Source organism: Lepidochelys kempii, chromosome 6 (assembly GCF_965140265.1).
Source record: "Lepidochelys kempii isolate rLepKem1 chromosome 6, rLepKem1.hap2, whole genome shotgun sequence".
Classification (NCBI taxonomy): Eukaryota; Metazoa; Chordata; order Testudines; family Cheloniidae; genus Lepidochelys; species Lepidochelys kempii.
The window spans coordinates 96,380,615-96,400,530 of NC_133261.1; the positions used below are offsets into that span (position 1 = coordinate 96,380,615).

The 19,916-nt window shown below is 42.9% G+C and overlaps 1 protein-coding gene across 1 annotated transcript in view; it reads right to left on the reverse strand.

Annotated features, from left to right (window-relative positions):
- Window positions 1–19,916, reverse strand: part of STON2 (stonin 2) — an 86,660-nt gene that overhangs the window by 57,912 nt on the left and 8,832 nt on the right. Inside the window, exon 3 of the mRNA XM_073349345.1 lies at window positions 15,489–15,686. Within this exon, the coding sequence (XP_073205446.1) occupies window positions 15,489–15,686 (198 nt within the window). The remainder of the gene's footprint in view (window positions 1–15,488; window positions 15,687–19,916) is intronic.

A 19,916-nucleotide genomic window follows, 5' to 3' on the forward strand; every position in this document is an offset into this window, starting at 1 on the left:
CAGGGGCTGTTGGTGTGTTTTAACCACCAAACCATATGACCCTGCTCGGTGGTTATTAAAATACTAGTTTGCACTTTCACCATTGCTGCAACACTAGTCTCTGCCAATATGTCTCACCCTTGACCTGCCAAAAACCACCAGCAGGGGAGTTCAGTCCTCATGGTCCATTCTGTTCCTGGACACTCATGCGACTATTGCTAGACAGGAAATCAGGGTATTTCCAGGGTGTTTAATCCATGCTGGGTATAGGCAAGACGAGGACACAAAATGTAAAGAGGAGCTAAAAAAAGGACTCTGAGACCTACTGAGACCTGCCATTTCAAATTGAGCTGAGGCAGTCTGAAGGAGAGTCCGATCAGCAGGGAATAAACCCCTGAGTGAGCCATGTACAGAGGAGCTCATTGCACTGCCAGCATCCTCTTAGCTAAGCGTGGCATGCTCCCTGGTCTCAGCTAGGGCATTTAATGTTGTTTAACTAGGTAGTGTCAATGGCTGGGGTCAATGGCTGCCTTTCCTGGGAAGGGTGTCCAGCTGAGAGAGGCTGTGAGAAGTGGAGGTTGGGGGTTCAGTTACAGTGGCTGCTGGGGAGATGTACCAACCTGGCTTTCAGATATTTATAGAAAGGGGTAAGAAAATCCAAAGCAACTGCATCTGTTGACTGAAATGTCTGCTCATTTCACCCTCCATGGAGACTAAGAATTCAAAAGGTTTTCAGGGAAATCTTCAGGTCTCCAAGGATACATGAAAGTTCACACTAATAATGTGTTGCTGGAGGCAACCAAGCCTGTACAAACAAATCAGTCCAAGGGGAGGAGGAGAGATGGGTTAATGAGAGCAAAGCCTCCGACAGAGCCCCCTACTTCTTTTGTGTAAACTTTCCCAACCAGATCCTAATTCTTCATGGCTAGAGAATGCCCTGATACAGAGAAAGTGCTGCAAAGCATCCTGGGGGAACCTAATGTCCCACTTTCAGAGCCAACACTCTGTACAATACAGGGAGAGCTCTGCCTTGCCATGCAGTGAAACTGATATGCAGGCTGGCATGTCAAATAAACAAACACCCTTCGGTTGTCTGCTCTGTTTTGCTGACCCATAAACTTGAAACACCGTTTGTACCCCTGTGCACCAGCATTCACCTCTCTTCATTCAAATTTTTCCTGAAGAGTCACTCCTAACATGAAGCACACAAATGCGTGACAATTCACTGCCCCATAGGTATCCTTGTGACGTTTGCACTGCATGAGCATTCAGCCACTAGGCTTTTCAGCGCATGGAACTGTGGTTCACTATAGGTTTTAGTGAAGAAAGCCAAGCACACTGCTGGTACATAAATAATAACACTAATTTTATTTCAGTTTTCTTCAGAATCACCACTCTCTCTTCACGCTACATATTCCTTGTGATAGCAGTGCACTCATCACTGCAGATAACTCTGTGCTGATCCCATAAAAAAATCCCATAAAATAGGATTTATATTAAATTGGGACACCGCCCCTTTAAAAAGTGATTGTGGAAAATGGGCTATACAAAAATGGCCCTGGTTATTCTGCATATCTACTCCCTGTGTGACTGAGTTGCATTTACAGACAACATTCAGCTTTTACTACTGCCAGCCCCACAGAGCCAAAACAGCTATGGGTCACATATGAACAGCACCTTCGATAATAATCACAACACCTAACCTTAGGCCACCAACTTTGTACTTTCTGTCCTATATTACCAGGTCTGCTTTGATAGTGCCACTGTCCTTCTAGTGTTCTAGTTTCTAGCTTCTTGCATTTGGTATGGAACATAGAAGATACCCAAATGTTAATTATCTGTATTTATGCCACTCACACTTGTATTAAACTATATCACTGCTCCAAAATCAGCTTCAGGACATTTCAGGAAATTATACCAGTGAACCTTGTAATTTCCATTCCATTACTGAGACTCCACTTGTGATAACTATCAGCAAACCTCAGGGCTGGAGCCAATAGGTGTCTGTATATGCACCAACCTACTCAAACATTATCCAAAGATCAGATTTCAATCAACAAGAAGATTCCAACACGAGATTACACCTAGGAAGGTTAGAATCTTAATGTCTGAATTCAGTGATTTATTCTTATTTTGAGTGCCACTGAGTTTGTGCACACACACGTGAACAGAATTAAAAGGGAAACCAAATCTAAAATCATTCCTGACCACCAAGCACACTAGGGAGGCTATAGAAATAAATAGCAATGAAGGTAATAAAAAATGCGAGTGACTCAGATAAATTCCTTTCCCCAATCAGGGATTGAACTCCAAACCTCATCACATTAATTAGGTTCCTGTTATTCTCTTGAATCCTCCTGAGAGAGCTCGATGAAATGTTCATGGAATTACTCTGCTATCCTCTCCCAAAGATTTCCAGGGATGGCAGTCTTATTTTTTCCTCAATGGTAGGACACTTTCCCATGCCAGTCCATGATAATTATGCTCTCTGTGCCTTTGTTACCCTCAGGAGTGAGATAAAATCCCACCATCTATGGAAAATGGTGCCAGTATTCAGTGACATTGCCCTATACTCATAGTTTGATGCAACTGAGCAATTCGCTTCCCATTTCCCTCACCGTGGTGGGCCATACTATCCATGGCTGGCACTTTGCGTGATGCCATGCACAAGCACTCCCAAGCAGAAGTGTCAATAGGCGTGTCTTGTTTAAAACTTTAGGGGAACAAAGGAAGGGAGTTCTGAATCTTAACTTTCACTTTCTGTTGTGACTATACTGACAATGGTATCACTGTGTGTTTTAGCTGCAGCTGCTGCTGTTGAGGCCCCTCCACATCCGTGGAATCCATAAGCCAGAGAAGGAGGGGAAAGAAGAGGACTTGGGATGACATGTTCATGAGATCCTGCAAGCCAGTGCTGCACTGGACCATGAACACAGTGACTGGAGAATGAACATTGTGGAAAGGCCTGGAGAAAGAAAGCGCAGAGAGGAGAAAGGCCCAAGAGTCCCAGCAGGAAAAGGAAAGGGAGATGCACCAGGACATCATGAGGCTTCTCAGGCAGCAAACCCAGATGCTGCAGACTCTTGTGGATCCTATAGGTTCAATACTCTCGGACTTGCCTTCCTCTGCAATCCATGGAAAACTCTATTGCAGCACATCTCTACAACACCTACCCTCCACAACATTCCATGTGGCACCAGGGACCATTGCCTTCCGCCTACCACTCCCCCATGGCGACATTAAAGACAACCACAGCTTCATATACACTGACCTGTGAATGCCACAGTTGGTGTATGTGTAAATAAAATGGACATGAATGTTTGTTCCGCTTCATAAGTTCTATTCTATTAATTTTTTAAGTTATTGATGTATTTGCTTTAAAATTGCATGGATTTTTCTTTTCCCTGATTTTGTTACAGAATAAAATTCTATTATTTGGAACAAAATTCATCTTTACTAGTTCACAACATATGCTGCAGAGTGCCTAGCAGTTCTGAAAGCACCCCCTTACCTGATATTGTACAGTGTGCCACTACACGTAGGAACAGTGACACAGTGTAATAATCATAAATGTGCAGCAAGCACCACAAAATTAATAGGTGCATTGACAGTGTTATATTCGTACATGCACACCAAACACCATTCTGTTCCTAATAGGCCCCAAAACAGCAGGGCCGGGTAGAGTACAGTACATCACATTACACTGTGGCTCACTGTTAAAGTGCTCTTTGAAAGCCACTCTGAGCTATGCAGCTTCATATTGAGCTCTTCTAGTAAATCTCATGTCGGGCTGTTCAAACTCAGCAGGCAGCCACTCCACATCTGCCCTCTACCCTGGCAGCAGCTTTCCCCCCTTTGCTTCACAGATAGTATGCAGGACATGGCAGGAAGCTATAACCACTGGAATATTTTTCTCGCTGAGATCCAATCTTGTGAGTAAACAATGCCAGTGTCCCTTCAATCCACCAAAAGCACATTCAACTGTAATTCTGCATCTGCTGAGCCAGTAGCTGAATCTTTCCGTGGGGAAAAGAAGCTGTTGAACGGCTTCATGAGCCAGGGGAGTAAGGGTAAGCTGGGTCACCGAGTATCACTGGTGGCATTTCAACCTTCCCGCTGGTAATCCCGCTGGTAATCCAGGGATTGTAGCTTTCTGAACAGTTCTGTGTTTTTAAAGATGCAAACATCAAGCACTTTCCCTGACTGACCCACACTGATGTTGGTGAAAGCACCCCCATGATCTACCAAAGCTTGCATAACCATGGAAAATTAGCCCTTTCTGTTGATGTACTCTGTGGCAAGGTGGTCTGGTACCAAAATAAGGATATGTGTGCCGTCTATTGCTCCACCACTGTTCGGGAATCACACTGTAGTAAATCCATCCACTGTGTCCTGCACATTGCTGAGAATCACAGTCCTGTGTAGCAGGAGGCGATTAACAGACCTGCACACTTGCATCAGAACAGCCCCCACAGTGGATTTTCAGACTTCAAAATGATTTCCCATGGACCAGCCGCAATCTGGCATTGCACATTTCCACAGTGCGAGTGCCTCTCGCTTTCCCACTGTCAGTGCAGCTCTAATTTTGGTGTCCCTGCACTGGAAGGTTGGGGTGAGCTTGGCACACAGATTCGGGAATGTGGCCTTGCGCATCCGAAAATTCTGCAGCCACTGCTTATCATCTCAAGCTGGCATTGGGAAGCAATCTCACCAGTCAGTGCTCTTTTCTCAGGCCAAGAAGTGGTGCTCCACTATCCACAGCTGCTCTGTGAACACCTCCAACAACCATGAATTGGTTCTCACTCTGTCCCACCGCAATCTGTACTCCAAAAAATCAACATGTTCCCCTCTGAGTCTTTTCTTTTTGCAGCTCTGCAAATAACAGAGGATCATGCATCCTGTGCTTCCAGTGCTTATGATGATAGTGCAGAGCTGGGCAGGCTCCATTCTTCTGTCAGAGATGGTGGACAGTGAGGAGGGCCATGTAGGTTTGTGGGATTTAGAAAAGAGGCATGAAAATTATGGGATACAGATGACATTTTGGGATGGAGACTGTTGCACACTAGGAAGCTGATCTCATGCTCCGAGTCACCCCTGCACAACTCATTTCAACCCCACCATGCATTGCCAAAACTTCACAAAAGACAGTGCACCGAATGGTGGCGGATTGCACACTGGGATAGTAGGGTTGCCAATTTTGGTTGTACATAAGCCTGGAGGTTTCATCACATGACACAATCTTTAATTAAAGATTAACCCTTAATTCCTGGAGACCCCAGGACAATCCTGGAGGTTTGGCAACCTTATGGGAAACCTACCCATGGTGCACTGCCCTGTGCATTGATACAAGCACTCCTGGTGAGTATGCACACTGCTGACACAAGGACCAGAATATGCACGCACACAAGCAATGTACTAACTGTGGTGGGTTTATGCCCATGTAACTTGCATTGACCAAAGTTTGTAGTGTGGTCATGGCCTTGTTCAGGAACAAAAGTCAGATGTAGGTTCACCTAGCCCTTTAGGTTCTCTCGCTCAGTGTGCATCAAGAGGCAGGATGAAGCTGAATAGGCTGTTCTCTCCACCAATCACAGAACTGGTAAAATTTACTCAACTCTGGGGAATACATGGATACAGGACTCTCTTGCTCATTTTTCCTGTGCTATTGATATTTTATTTTCAAAGCAAATTTAACCATAGCATTTCTCACACATACACATAAATCTCTGGGCAAAATTCATCTTTGGTTTCATGGCACTGAAGTTACTGAAGACCTGAAGCTAGGAACAAATTTAAATCCATATATTGATGTGAGAAGGCTTTTCTTTTTCTTCTCTCCCTCCACCACTGAGCTCTGCACTGGGAACAGAACAAACAGTTCATCTGAAGTCAAAAGACTCAGCAAACCCAATAATGAGCTCTCCTAAGATAGGAAAGACAAACATGGGAGGGAAAGGCTGGGCCCTTGCATCTCAGAAATAGCCCCTGCTGGAGGACAATGGCAAGCTAAACCAATGTAAGGCAAGTTTAAACCCAAGCAAGAGTGTCTACACACAAAGTTGACCACTTTCACAAACCTGCTTTAACATCACATCTTTAGTTAAAACAGTGCACACACTTCTGTGTTTACACGTCTGCAATGGGTAAAGGAGTTCAGAGCCTCAATTCACTAGGGGCCAGATGTCTAAAAGAGTTCAGTACATTTAGGCACCAAAATCAGTAGCCAGATGTTCAAAAAAGCTCAGCATGGCAACATGGAGCTCTTTTGACAATCTGGCCATAAGTTATCACAATGGGAGCTGCTGGGTACTGAGCACTGCTGAAAAAATTGTAAGTGGCCAAATTGGAGCTGAGCTCTGGCCTTGATTCAAGTACTGAGCACTTGAAAACCTGGCCCAAAGCTCACTGGAAAATTTGAATCTAGGTGACTACTTCAAATCCAGGTTGGTTTACACAGCACCTTTTAGGTGGTTTATATGAGTTGGGAATCTCAGTTCAGCAGACAGGTGTCCATGTCACAAAATCCAGTATCTCAATTGTCAGTCTGAGGGCTTGTCTACACCACATAGCTTTTAGTGACAAGGCTGTGTGTAAACAGTGTGTGTAAACGCTCTTTTTCAGTACTTTGTCAGCACTTTTGCCAACAAAATATTTCCAGCCCCGTGAGCGGCGTTAGCTTTGTTGGCGGGAGAGCACTCCTGCCAGCAAATCCACATTCACGCTGCCACTTGTGTCGGCAAAACTTTTGTCTTTCGTGGGGGGCTTTTTTAAATACCTGTGAAAGACAAAAGGTTTGTCGACAACTTCGCAGTGTAGACAAGCTCTGAGAGGCCAAAGGCTGAATGAACAAAGCAAACTGAACCTCCCCTCCCCCTTAGTGGTTCCTGCATAGCAGGGCTGAGTTATGTTTAGGGAGGACAGCATTGGAGAAGCTCACTCTGTTGCTGGCCAACCTGTATCTGCTATGGGGCTAAGTAGAGGATTTTGTACTCAGGGCTGTAATGGATGGAAAGTACTTAACAACCCTGCCCCACAACCTGCAACATTTGGGCCCAATTAAGGAACAAAGGAGGCAGGAATCCAGAAAAAAATGACAAAATCAGAAAATCAGGAGAAGCCTCTAAACTCCAAGTGGCATAAAGGAATGAACTGTCAGTGTGGGAGAAGCCAAAGATTTTGCCTCGATAATCCCCTCATTTTTCCTTCTTTTATATTAAATCTGCTTCCTGTTTTCCCCCTGTAGTTCAATGAAAAGCTTGGTCTAAAACTGATCCTCTAAACCTCTCATCATTGGTGTACAGCATTCCTCAATTTACCCATATAATCCCTTCACCTTTTCCCAGGCTTTAGGTGATACCACATTAAGGTAAAAACAAGGCAATTCTCACATTTTGGAGTGAGAACTGAGTCTGCTGTGTGACCCTGCCTGTCTTTGGGGTGAATTGTAATCACGCCTGATCATTCCTGTAGGAAGGCCCCCTCACCATACCCACACACATTTAGGATAATATACCCTGTCACGGTTCCTCCCCCACTCTGAACTCTAGGGTACAGATGTGGGGACCTGCATGAAAAACCTCCTAAGCTTATCTTTACCAGCTTAGGTCAAAACTTCCCCAAGGTACAAAATATTACACCTTGTACTGGCCGCTACCACCACCAAACTAATACTGGTTACTGGGGAAGAGCTGTTTGGACGCGTCCTTCCCCCCAAAATACTTCCCAAAACCTTGCACCCCACTTCCTGGGCAAGGTTTGGTAAAAAGCCTCACCAATTTGCCTAGGTGACTACAGACCCAGACCCTTGGATCTTAAGAACAATGAACAATCCTCCCAACACTTGCACCCCCCCTTTCCTGGGAAATGTTGGATAAAAAGCCTCACCAATTTGCATAGGTGACCACAGACCCAAACCCTTGGATCTGAGAACAATGAAAAAGCATTCAGTGTTTTACAAGAAGACTTTTAATAAAAAATAGAAGTAAATAGAAATAAAGAAATCCCCCCTGTAAAATCAGGATGGTAGATATCTTACAGGGTAATTAGATTCAAAAACATAGAGAACCCCTCTAGGCAAAACCTTAAGTTACAAAAAAGATACACAGACAGAAATAGTTATTCTATTCAGCACAATTCTTTTCTCAGCCATTTAAAGAAATCATAATCTAACACATACCTAGCTAGATTACTTACTAAAAGTTCTAAGACTCCATTCCTGGTCTGTCCCTGGCCAAGACGACTACAGACAGACACAGACCCTTTGTTTCTCTCCCTCCTCCCAGCTTTTGAAAGTATCTTGTCTCCTCATTGGTCATTTTGGTCAGGTGCCAGCGAGGTTACCTTTAGCTTCTTAACCCTTTACAGGTGAGAGGAGCTTTCCCCTGGCCAGGAGGGATTTCAAAGGGGTTTACCCTTCCCTTTATATTTATGACATACCCCTAACTGCCAGAGCATATGAAATGAGTTACAGCTAACAGCAGTCTATGCTACTGCTGAAACCTCACTGATTTCCCTGCCACTCCAGATCCATACTGTAAACGAAAGCACCTCTCCCATGTCATTTATCCACCCTGGGAGACCAGCTATTTGCCAGAATTGCAGGATCAGGTTCTATGTGGCACAGATATCTATCTCCAAAGAGGACTCACTGTTTCATATAGTACGACGAACCTTCCTGAAGTAGCACTTGAAGAGAATTTACTTTTTCATTGTCCTTGCCTCCTGTCCATCATGCAGCTATGTGCTGTCAAGAGCTAAACCCCAGAGACCAGACCACCCTGTTGATGTTGGTCCTTAACTTTTCCACACCCTGGCATTTAACAAAAGGGCGTGATCCTGGAAGGTGCTTGGTGTTCTTTACTCCCAGAGACTTCACTGGGGCTAGGAGGGAACTCATTACCTTACAGGATGGGACCCAAATACAGATGTGCTCCTTTCAATATAGCAGTTAGATCCAGCCACTGCAGGTATAATATCAAAAATTTCTATACTCAGTTACGCTGGAGACTGAAACCCTTCTGTCGGGCTGAAAATTCCCAACTGAACTCCTCCTACTTCTCACAGAAGCTTGTGGCTTTCTGCAGAGCATAACAGAGCAAATGGAGCCAAGGTAAACATGCCAGAGTCTGAGAGCTGTAATAATTACAAACACAAATAGAGGGCTTTGCCTAGCCTAGCTCACCTCAGTGGCATGAGATGAATTACAGAGCATCTCCCCACAGCTGTTCTCTTGATGTATTGCCCACATAACGGAGAGGTCAGTAGCTCAGTCCCATGACTGGAGATGGAATGCTGTTCACTTCCCCTCAGTTGCTGTGACTTTATTGAAAAGTCAGTGAAAGGCATGGAGAAAGAAGCTAGAAGGGGGTGGGAAGAAGTGGTCCTTTATCTTTTGAATCCATCAACAACTAGCTTTATTGGGAAAAGAAAAATAGAGCAAATAACTGAACCCAAAAATCCCAATAGCCCCGTGGTTCAGGCCCTTACTTGAGTTGTCAGAGACCCAGATTCAAGTCCTTGATCTGCCTGAGTCTGAAAAACAACTAGCTTTATGTCCAAAATGTAAATTTTTATAACCCAAAGGGCTTTACAAAATATAATCCTGTAACAAATCCACAGCCACCTAGGATGTCATGGTTGTCACTATGCTGCAGAGCATGGGCATTAGGAACTTGATGGTGGCAATCGGTATAGAACTCAACCTCTGCCACATGAGCAGAAATAGACTCTCCCCTAGCTCTGGGCAATATAGGGCCAGTGACTCAAAGTTGAACAGTTCTGATTTCACCCTGAAGAGGGCACTGGCACAGGCAGGCACACAAACACACACAGCAGTACATTACAGTGTGACCAGAAATATTGTTTTCCTCCCTCTGTTTAAACAAAACCACTTATTTAAATATTCCCATGCACTACTGGACATCTGACCCAGTAGGCTTGTGCTATCATCTGGGACCCAGAAAGCAAACCTGACATAAGCATAAATAAATTACAGTATTGCCAACCTCAATAGGGCAAAAATCATGAGTCAGACCCCCAAAATCATTATATATTGTGGAAAAGCTGGATGCTCTGTACCATCGAGCAGTCAGTGAGAGCCCCTGCACGGGGATCAGAGTCACCTCATTCAGTACATCTGGGAGTGCTGGCAATGCTAATTGTCCTCCCCACCCCCACGTCTGCCTGTCCCGCTTCCCAGCAATTAATTAAGCACCCCCCACAGTTCCCACATCAGTTCTGCCCCTGCCCCCACCTCCCTCTGCTCCTCCAGCAGCTCCTGGGGTTCTTCACTTCCACCTTGTGTCCTGTGACTGGGAAGCCAGCAGTAGCAGGGTCCTCTTTCCCTTCCCAGGCCTAAGTGGGAGGGGCATTTAGGTGCTTCGTCCCCTCCCCCTTCCGAGGCCTGGTGTTGCAGGGATGGAGAGGAGAGTGGGGAGGAGTAGGGAGCTCATGGACTCATTGTGCACAGGAGGAGGAAAGGAGGAAACACAGCTATTCTGAGTTGCTGGGGGCTCTTTCTGATCCCTCCTCCCTTCCCATGAGAACGATCTCCACTGCTTCCTCTCCCCTACCCCAAAACTACTCTCTTCTCCTGCAGGGAGAGGGAGAGACCCCTGCCTGCCTCCTGAAGCAGCCTTGATTTGCTGTTCTTCCCCAGGAGGTGGGCATGCAGAAGACAACCAGGGGTTCCTCCCACCCACCTCAGGCAGGGCTGAAATTCATGGGAGACCGTCACCAGCCCTGGATGAATCACATTAGTCACAAAGAAATGGTGAGAGTTGGCAACACTGTCCGTAAAAATCTCTGTTTTAATCATTTGAATGTTACCAATAACTCAGGGAAGAGCTTTATAACAAAGGAGCTGCATGTTAGCGGCCCCTAAGCCTCGAACAGTTCAGGCAACTGGAAAGGGGCGAGTCGTTGTTTGCCAAAGTCTCAGGATGTTTTGCATCCAACTGAATGCAATTTTAAAAAAACAAATTGTGGTAAAGTTAGTTTATGGTATGCTGTATCTTAAACAGAAGTTATGGGCTTCACGCTGAAATTAGTGGGTACTGTTCTTTGGCCTGTGTTATGCAGGGGGTCAGATTAAATGATCATAATAATATGATCATAGTAATTGCTTCTGGCCTTAAAATCTACTGAATGGTTTTAAATAAAATTGACTTTTGTTTCACCTTTTTTGTTTGTTTGTTTTATTATCTCTTTCATATTCTACCTTGGAGACTTTCTAAACCCTTCCTCCCCCTGAACAGTTCCTTGTATACCCAACCCCCAGAGATTTCCCTTCCCTTCTTACCCTTCCATGAGAAAGGGAAGAGGACTGTATCCTGGAAGCCCTCTCCACTGCAAATGTCTAAAGCCTTCAGCCTGCCTCAGGGAGGAAGATTGCCACAGAACTGGGAGTCAGGAAACTTGATTTGTATTCCCAACTCTGACATGGACATGCTATATGACTTTTGGCCCTCTTGGTGCCACGGTCTGCCCATGTGTAAAATGGGGATAAGGACACTTTTCTACCTCACAGGGATGTTGCAATTTTATTCATTAAAATTACCATAGAAGCACTAAGTATGTTTTTGGTTGACTCCCAGCTGCCTTGTCCAAGCTGGATTCAGATCTGTACTTTCATAAGAACATACTGGGTCAGACCAATGGTCCATCTAGCTCAGTATCCTGTCTTCCAACAGCAGCTGGTGTCAGATGCTTCAGAGGGAATAACAGAACAGGGCAATTTATTGAGTGATCCATCCCCTGTTGTCCAGTCCCAGCTTCTGGCAGTCAGAGATATAGGCACACCAAGAGCATGGGGTTGCATCCCAGACCATCTTGGCTAATAGACATTGATGGACCTATCCTCCAGGAACATATCTAATTTTTTTATGTTGAACAGGACTGGTCCTATTACAGATCCTTCGGAGACCCCGCTATTTACCCCTCTCCATTGTGAAAACTGACCATTTATTCCTACCCTTTGTTTCCAAATCTTTTAATCAGTTACTGATCCATGAGAGGACCTTCCCTCTTATCCCATAACTGCCTACTTTTCTTAAGAGCCTTTGGTGAGGGGCCTTGTCAAAGGCTTTCTGGAAGTCCAAGTACACTATATTCACTGGATCACTCTTGTCTACCTGTTTGTTGGACCCCTCAAAGAATTCTAATCGATAGATGAAGTATGATTTCCCTTTACAAAAGCCATGTTCATCTATATGTCTGATAATCCTGTACTTTACTATAGTTTCAGCCAATTTGCCTGGTATTGAAGTTAGGCTTATTGGATTGTAATTGCTAGGCTCACCTCTGGAGCCTTTGTTAAAAATAAGCATTATACCAGCTATCATCCGCCAGTCATCTGGTACAGAGGCTGATTTAAGTAATAAGTTACATACCACAGTTAGTAGTTCTGCAATTTTATATATGAATTCCTTCAGAACTCGGGTGAATACCATCTGGTGCTGTGCAACTTATTTCTGTTTAATTTATCAATTTGTTCCAAACCTCCTCTACCGACACCTCAGCCTGGGATAGTTCCTCTAATTTGTCATCTAAAAAGAATGGTTGAGGTGTGGGAAATCTCCTTCACATCACATTTCTCACAGTTCTGGGGTGTCTGGACTCATTTTTTCAATTCTAAGCCCACCTCCAGCATTACTATTAAAGAGGACAGAGATGTTTTAAAATGTGTTGCACTTATGAGCAGCACAAATGATAACTAAGATTATTTTTGACTGAGTGGCAAATGCCTTCAGGATGCAAAGGGTGAGGAGGTTCTAAATGGACCTTGAAGATTCCAGCTGAGAACTTACATACATATAAGTAATGTAACTGACACTTTGATGGTGTTTCTCCAATTCAATAAAAATTTCAGTGTTGACCAATTCACACTGTACACTCTACAAGCAGCCAATAAATCAAGGGGGCCGATATTAACCTGCTTTGCAGCAAAGATAGACATCTTCCAGAAGAGACAATGACTGGCACAGGTGGTGGTAACTTCACCCCAGACTCCCTAAATATTGATTTTTGCAGCAATTAAGACAGAGCTCCAAAGAAAGCAACAAAAATGATCAAAAGTTTTGAAAGTAATACCTAGGGGGATCATTTGATAGAGAACTGAGCAGACTCATCTGAGATCAAGTCAGTCTCACATTTCCAAAAGAGCTCAGGGCCAGCTTTTTAAGAGCTCAGCACAAATACCTGGGACCAGATTTTCAAAAGAACTCAGCTCCCACTCAAGCACCTAAAAATGGGCTTCATTTTCAGAAGAAATCAGCACCTAATATGCTGAGCTCTTTTGAAAATCTGCCCACTTGCATAAGGGGGTGTGGATCTCCTTTGAAAAGTCTGGCTCTGATGAAGGATACTGAACAATTTTGACATTCTGACCATAATTACTGTCTGCAAATAATAAAAACACTGTGGATTTTCTAGAGCAGTTCTTTTAGAGAAACATCCGATCTTGATTTTAAAATTGTCAGTCAAGGAGAATCAACCATGACCAGTAGTAAGTTGTTCCAGTGATTAATGACTCACCATTAAAAATGTACATCTTGATTCCAGTCTGAATTTGTCTAGCTTCAAGTTCTAGCCGTTGGATTTTGTTATACCTTTTTCTACTAGATTGAAGAGTCCATTATTAAACATTTGTTCCCCTTGTAGAAACTTAGAGACTGTGATCAAGTCACCCTTTGACCTTCTCATTGTTAAGCTAAATAGATTGAGTTCTTTGAGTCTATCACTATAAGGCATGTTTTCTAATCCTTTAATCATTCTTGTAACCTCTCTCTGAACCCTCTCCAATTTAGCAACAACTTTCTTGAATTGTTGATCCCAGAACTTGATACAATATTTCAGCAGTGGTTGCACCAGTGCCAAATACAGAGGTAAAATAACCTTTGTACTCTTATTTGAGATTCTCCTGTTCATGCCTTCCAGGACTGTATTAGCCCTTTTGGTCACAGTGTTGCACTGGGAGTTCATGCTCTGCTGATTTTCTACCACAACCCTTAAATCTTTTTTAGAGTCACTACTTCCCAGGATAGAGTCCCCTCATCCAGTAAGTATGGCCTTTTTTCCTAGATGTATACACTTACATTTAACCATATTAAACTGCATATTGAACCTAGCTTAGAAGTGATTCAGTTTTCTCTGTATTAGTGACTTGTCCTCTTCATTATTAACAACTCCCCCAATTTTTGTCTCATCTGCAACCTTTATCATTGATAATTTTATGTTTCTTCTAGGTCATGAAATGTTAAATAGTGTAGGGCCAAGAACTGAACCCTGCAGAGTCCCATTAGAAATATGCTTGTTCGATGACGATTCCCCATTTACAATTAAGTTTGACACCTTTCAGTTAGCCAGCTTTTAATCCATTGAATGTGTGCCATGTTAATTTTATTTTGTTCTAGTTTTTAATCAAAATGTCAAGCAACAGCAAGTCAAATGCCTTATCAAAGTCTATTACATCAACACCAATACCTTTAGCAGCCAAACTAGTAATGTCATAAAAAAACAGACTTATCCAAGGACACACAGGAAATCTGTGACAGAGCTAGCAGCAGTTTAACCTCAACCTCTCACTCTCTTCCTCTCTCTTTTCATATGCAGATATGGAATATTTTGATAACGAAGACAAGCAGCTACTTCAGAAAGAGTAAATATCTTCATTGCATTGGTAACACAGATGTCTTGTGTTACTTCTTCTGAGAAGTACAGAACTAATAAGAACTCCCAAGTTCTCCCCTTTGCTCATTGAGACAACAAAATAGAACAATGGCAAGATGCGGGGCAGCCAGTCATTTTACCAGCAACAGTTACATCTTCACAAATATTACTTAATGTTTAAAACCATTTTGTGTCTCATTATACATTGCCAACCCCACTATTCCTTTGCAGGACAATTTGCCCAAGGCTTCTCCAGCTGCTGTAGGCTGAAACCAGGCCCTTACTGACAAAGATACACAAAATAAATAGCTTTCCTCAGCCAGAGTTCAAACAAACAAATGGAATAAGGCTTCCAGCAGCTAGAGTCTTCAAGATTAAGCGCACCTTCTGCACTCAGAACCTTTCAGTGCTCTCTTATCCAGAGCCAGGCTGCTTCCTTTCTGTTCAACTCCTGTAGTACCATCCCCAGCCCCATTTACAGAAGTAAATATATTGCAAGAAAGAATGAAAGAATGAAAGAAAGAACAAAAGAAAGAAATCCAGGAAATAAGGTTGTGCAAGCTTGATAGCTTGTGAAAAAGCTCTTGAATCCCATCCAGTTAACTAGAGATAGGCCTGAGCCAAGCACACCTGAACTTTGAGGACATTTGGATATGCATCTGAACTTAATGGCTCACTCCCATCTCTCTAGTGGGCCAAACCAAAATTGTAGATCCAAATGGTGGTGAAGTTTGTTCTGGCTCTGGAGCCAAACTCTGTACTTCAGTTCTGAACAGATCCAAACCAGGTGAGTTTAGCTGAGACTGTGAAGAGACAGATGTAAGAAGGGATGTTTGTCTTACCAGCTGAGTCTGCTGCAGAAGCCCCACCACTGGTCAGGTCTTCAGTATTTATTGACTGCAAATCTGTGTAGGAGGGGGCAATGCTTTGGCTACTGGTGTCCTCTGAGTTGGTTGTCCAGCTGCTCTCTGAGGCAAGGGGTTGTCTCTCAGAATAATCTGAGGAGGGAGAAGTCCAGCAGGTTGCTCTTGATGGAAGGGCTGGATATGTGAAACAAAAAGAAATTTAGTGAGCTGGATGACACAGAGTTGCAGGAGGGCAGATTTGAGGGGGGAGGGGAACATGAGTGGCACTAAAGATCTTTGGGATAGAGGAGCATGACAGCCCAGTGGTTCATTATCTTAGGAGGGGAAGGCTTTGTAACAGCAGGTTATAACTCATTAACCTTTTAACCTCTGGAGAGCCATGTTCAATTCCTGATTTAGGTCACAATTGTTAGCCTGGACCTTATTTGTTCATATCACATGGCTTGGTATAATTCAGCATGACTGACTGGCTCCGCTGAGAGACAAGCAGGTGTAGAATAACAAGAAGTCAAGAGTGAGGTGCAATGGCAGAACAATGTCAAGGTGCCCAGGACTGGAATAGCAGGGAATGCTTCAGATCAGGATTGTATTACCCTGGCATAGCTCTTGTGGGGAAGCTTGTAGTAGGCCTGGCTCTATAAGTTCCTGGCTTTCCTTTCCCTCATTGTTCTTAAAATTAAAAGAGACTTGTCAGTTTTTAAAAGGTAAAACTTCCCAACGTGTGACAGGTTTCAGAGAAACAGCCATGTTAGTCTGTATTCGCAAAAAGAAAAGGAGTACTTGTGGCACCTTAGAGACTAACCAATTTATTTGAGCATGAGCTTTCGTGAGCTACAGCTCACTTCATCGGATGCATACTGTGGAAAGTGTAGAAGACCTTTTTATATACACACAAATCATGCTTTGTGTGTATATAAAAAGATCTTCTACACTTTCCAGAGTATGCATCCGATGAAGTGAGCTGTAGCTCACGAAAGCTCATGCTCAAATAAATTGGTTAGTCTCTAAGGTGCCACAAGTACTCCTTTTCTTTTTGCGAAGTGTGACACTAACACAGGGAGTTGAACCTGTGACTAACTATAAACCTCAGGCTGAAGAATTCTGGCACTATCATTGGCCACTAACATGTCTGCGCTGATATAGTGAATATGCTTTGGCCACAGTCTAGCTTTCTTTCCTCAGGATCTACTGTTTCATGTGCCCAGAAATGAGACGTAGAGGGCCACATCCTGGTCTCGCTCCATCAGACACTAAGATACATGAGCTGAACAATTCTTTAGCTTCAGTGCAGTTCCTTGCCTTTTGCTGAAATGCTGCTTTGTAATTTCTTACTGGGGGCCTGCATCACAGCAAATATCCCTATATGGAATCATAGAATCGTGGAAATGTAGGGCTGGAAGGGTTTCTTGCCAATTCATCAACATCTTTCCTAAAGTGTTGTGCTCTGAACTGGACACAGCACTCCAGCGGAAGCCTCACCAGTGCAGAATAGAGCATGACAATTACCTCTCGTGTCTTACATACAACACTTTTGTTAGTATACCCCAGAACGACTTTAGCCTTATTCTTAACTGCATCACATTGTTGATTCATATTCAGTTTGTGATCTACTATAACTCCAAGATCCTTTTCAGCAGTACTACTAGCTAGCCAGTTATTCCCAATTTTGTAGTTATGTATTTGATTTCGCACTTCACTGATTTTCATTTTGTTGAATTCAGACCAATTCTCCAATTTGTCATGCTCATTTTGAATTCTAATCTGTCCTCCAAAGTACTTGCAACCCCTTCCAGCTCAGTGTCTGCAAATTTTATAAGCACACTCTCTCCACTCCATTATCCAAGTCATTAATGAAAATATGGAACAGAACCAGACCCCTCCAAACTCCATTAGATATGCCCTCCCAGTTTGACAACGAACCATGACATCTGCTACAATAAGAACAGCACCTGGATAACACCATGACTGGCACTGTATTAACATGTAGATAGAGTTACATGAGAAGCAGGAAAATGGTGACTATCTTCCCCCTTCCTCTAGCAAGGAAGACTGCAACTATTGCAAAGGTATGCTAAATCAGAGTACTGACCCTTCATAAACATAGCTCCCATTTCCTCAGATGTCAGAGTTACATAGTTATTTTTATAATATCTATTGCGATTCAATTGGCTATTGTGTATCATTAGATACCTTCAAATTCATACAAGCCTAGAGCTGCATCTGAAAGGGATAATGAGAATGTTGGGAGAAACTTGACTCAGGGTATAGAGATTCATTAGCAAAGTACATAACTGTGAATGCTAATGCTTATTTTTGTATCGCGTGGGTATCCACATAGAACTAATCTCTCTAAATCCTGACCTGCGTACTTTAGGTTTGGCATAAAATGTGCTTTAAATTCCCTGGGGTATGATTCTCTTATTTGGTTGTTCCAAAGACATCATCAAGAATATGGAAGCGATGCCCTCAGAATATGGCATACTTCTCCATGGAGAGAGATTGACACAGAAGATGCATTGTTACTTTCAATAGAACTGAATACTTTGGCCTAAGCCATCCCATCTTCCATCATCTCGGAAAGTTTTCTTTACTGCATTATAGTCTCATTTCTTAATTAGGATCACCTGTTGCTTCTGATTGTAATCTTAATCTTGGCCCTGCTGCTGCTTTTCAAGTGATTACATCTATATTTATTACATAGAGAAGATAAAAGGCTGACAATAGCATGTTGGCTATAACCCCGACTGCTAATCAATATGAAATTTAGGGTACCCTAATTCCTACACTTAGGAATTTGTTGTGTAATCTCTGAACCATAGGTTATGCCCTCATCTCTTAGTGTACATTCAGCTCTCATTAGATTCCATTCATTTGCTGGCACGTTGAAAGATATGCCAAAGGAGGATCTAGCTGTATATTTCTAGTCTCCAGAAGATTAGTCATAATGGGTATGCTGGGACTGAATCTCATGAAGAGAATACATCTTGAGGCATATATAGATAAACTATCCAAACTGTGCCACAACCTCATCATTTTAAGGGTGCATATGTATCTTATCTATATCTACACCATTGCTCTCTAGTGGACAGACTCCAATCTACTTGTATGTATGCGAGTCAACCTGTTGGGCTGGGCTACTAGACTGGTACCCAACATTGCACATGACTGGCTGACAAGCATTGTGTTTAAGGTACATTGCAACAAAATCATTGCAGTTGTGCGATCGCTAAATCTGCTTGGCTAATGGGTAGAGATGAAGCCTTTTAAAATGGGAAGCTGCTCAGAAATGGAAGGTGAGAAGTGTATGGTTATAAGCTCTGAGTTCCCTTAGCAATTGAGTTAGACATGGCATGAAGTGTCTAGGAAGCCAGACTTAAAACTTCATCTAAAATTGTTTTGACACACACAATGTCAGTCAGTCATAGCAGACAGGCTTTTAGGAGTGGTCTCCATAGGTGGCCTGGACAACTGAAATGAAAGGAGCTTTGCTAAGTGTAGTTTGTACATTGATCTTAGAAGATAACTAATCATTTTATTAAAATACCTTAGAGATAAATCAACAGTAAAGAAAAGGACTCAGAGGTATGAAACAAATTAATTTTGATTAATGCAGAAAGATGCAACATTAAATAATTCAAGTGTGGCCAAATTGTTACATTCAGTATTTTACAGAATCAGGACTTGTCTAAACAGGGAAATTGACCAGAATAGTTACTGAGGAATAAGCTATCCCACAACAGCTATTTCAGAATCCTTCTCCTGTGAACAAAGTGATTTTATTGCAAAATAATAACTTCTCTTAGGAAGCACACTAATTATTCCAGAATAAAGCAACTTTTATTCCAGAACAGAGTGTCCACATGGGGAGTTATTCCAGAATAGCCATTGCAAAATAGCTTATTCCTCTATAGTTATTCTTGTCAATTTCCCCATGCAAACGAGCCCTTCGTCTGGTCCCTCACCATTAAAACTTAGAATCCAACAAGGCCTACATTATTTTAATATTGATCTGAAAATACAAAACATGTTTAGCTTTTCACTTCAAAGGCTTCAACTTGTTCCGACTTCTCTACGGACGTCCTGCTGCTCTCACATGTCTCATAATCGCTGACATAGGGCTCCAAAATGAGCCAGTCTTTCCTTGAAATCAGACTCTTAACGTCATGAGGTGTAATGCTGAGATCTGTCAGCTGTGCCAATTCTCAGCAATTTGCTTGTGTTGCAAGGCAATTGACAGAATTGCTCCGATAATGAACCTTCATCCTGTATCACACCTAGGGTACTGACAGTCCATTATTTCTGCACTCAGAGACTTAGACTTTTTTCCTGATATGTATATTCTATCTTGGTTTCCCAAGGCACCTTTCTTAGTAAAATTAGTTGTTTTTTTTACAAGCAGTTGAA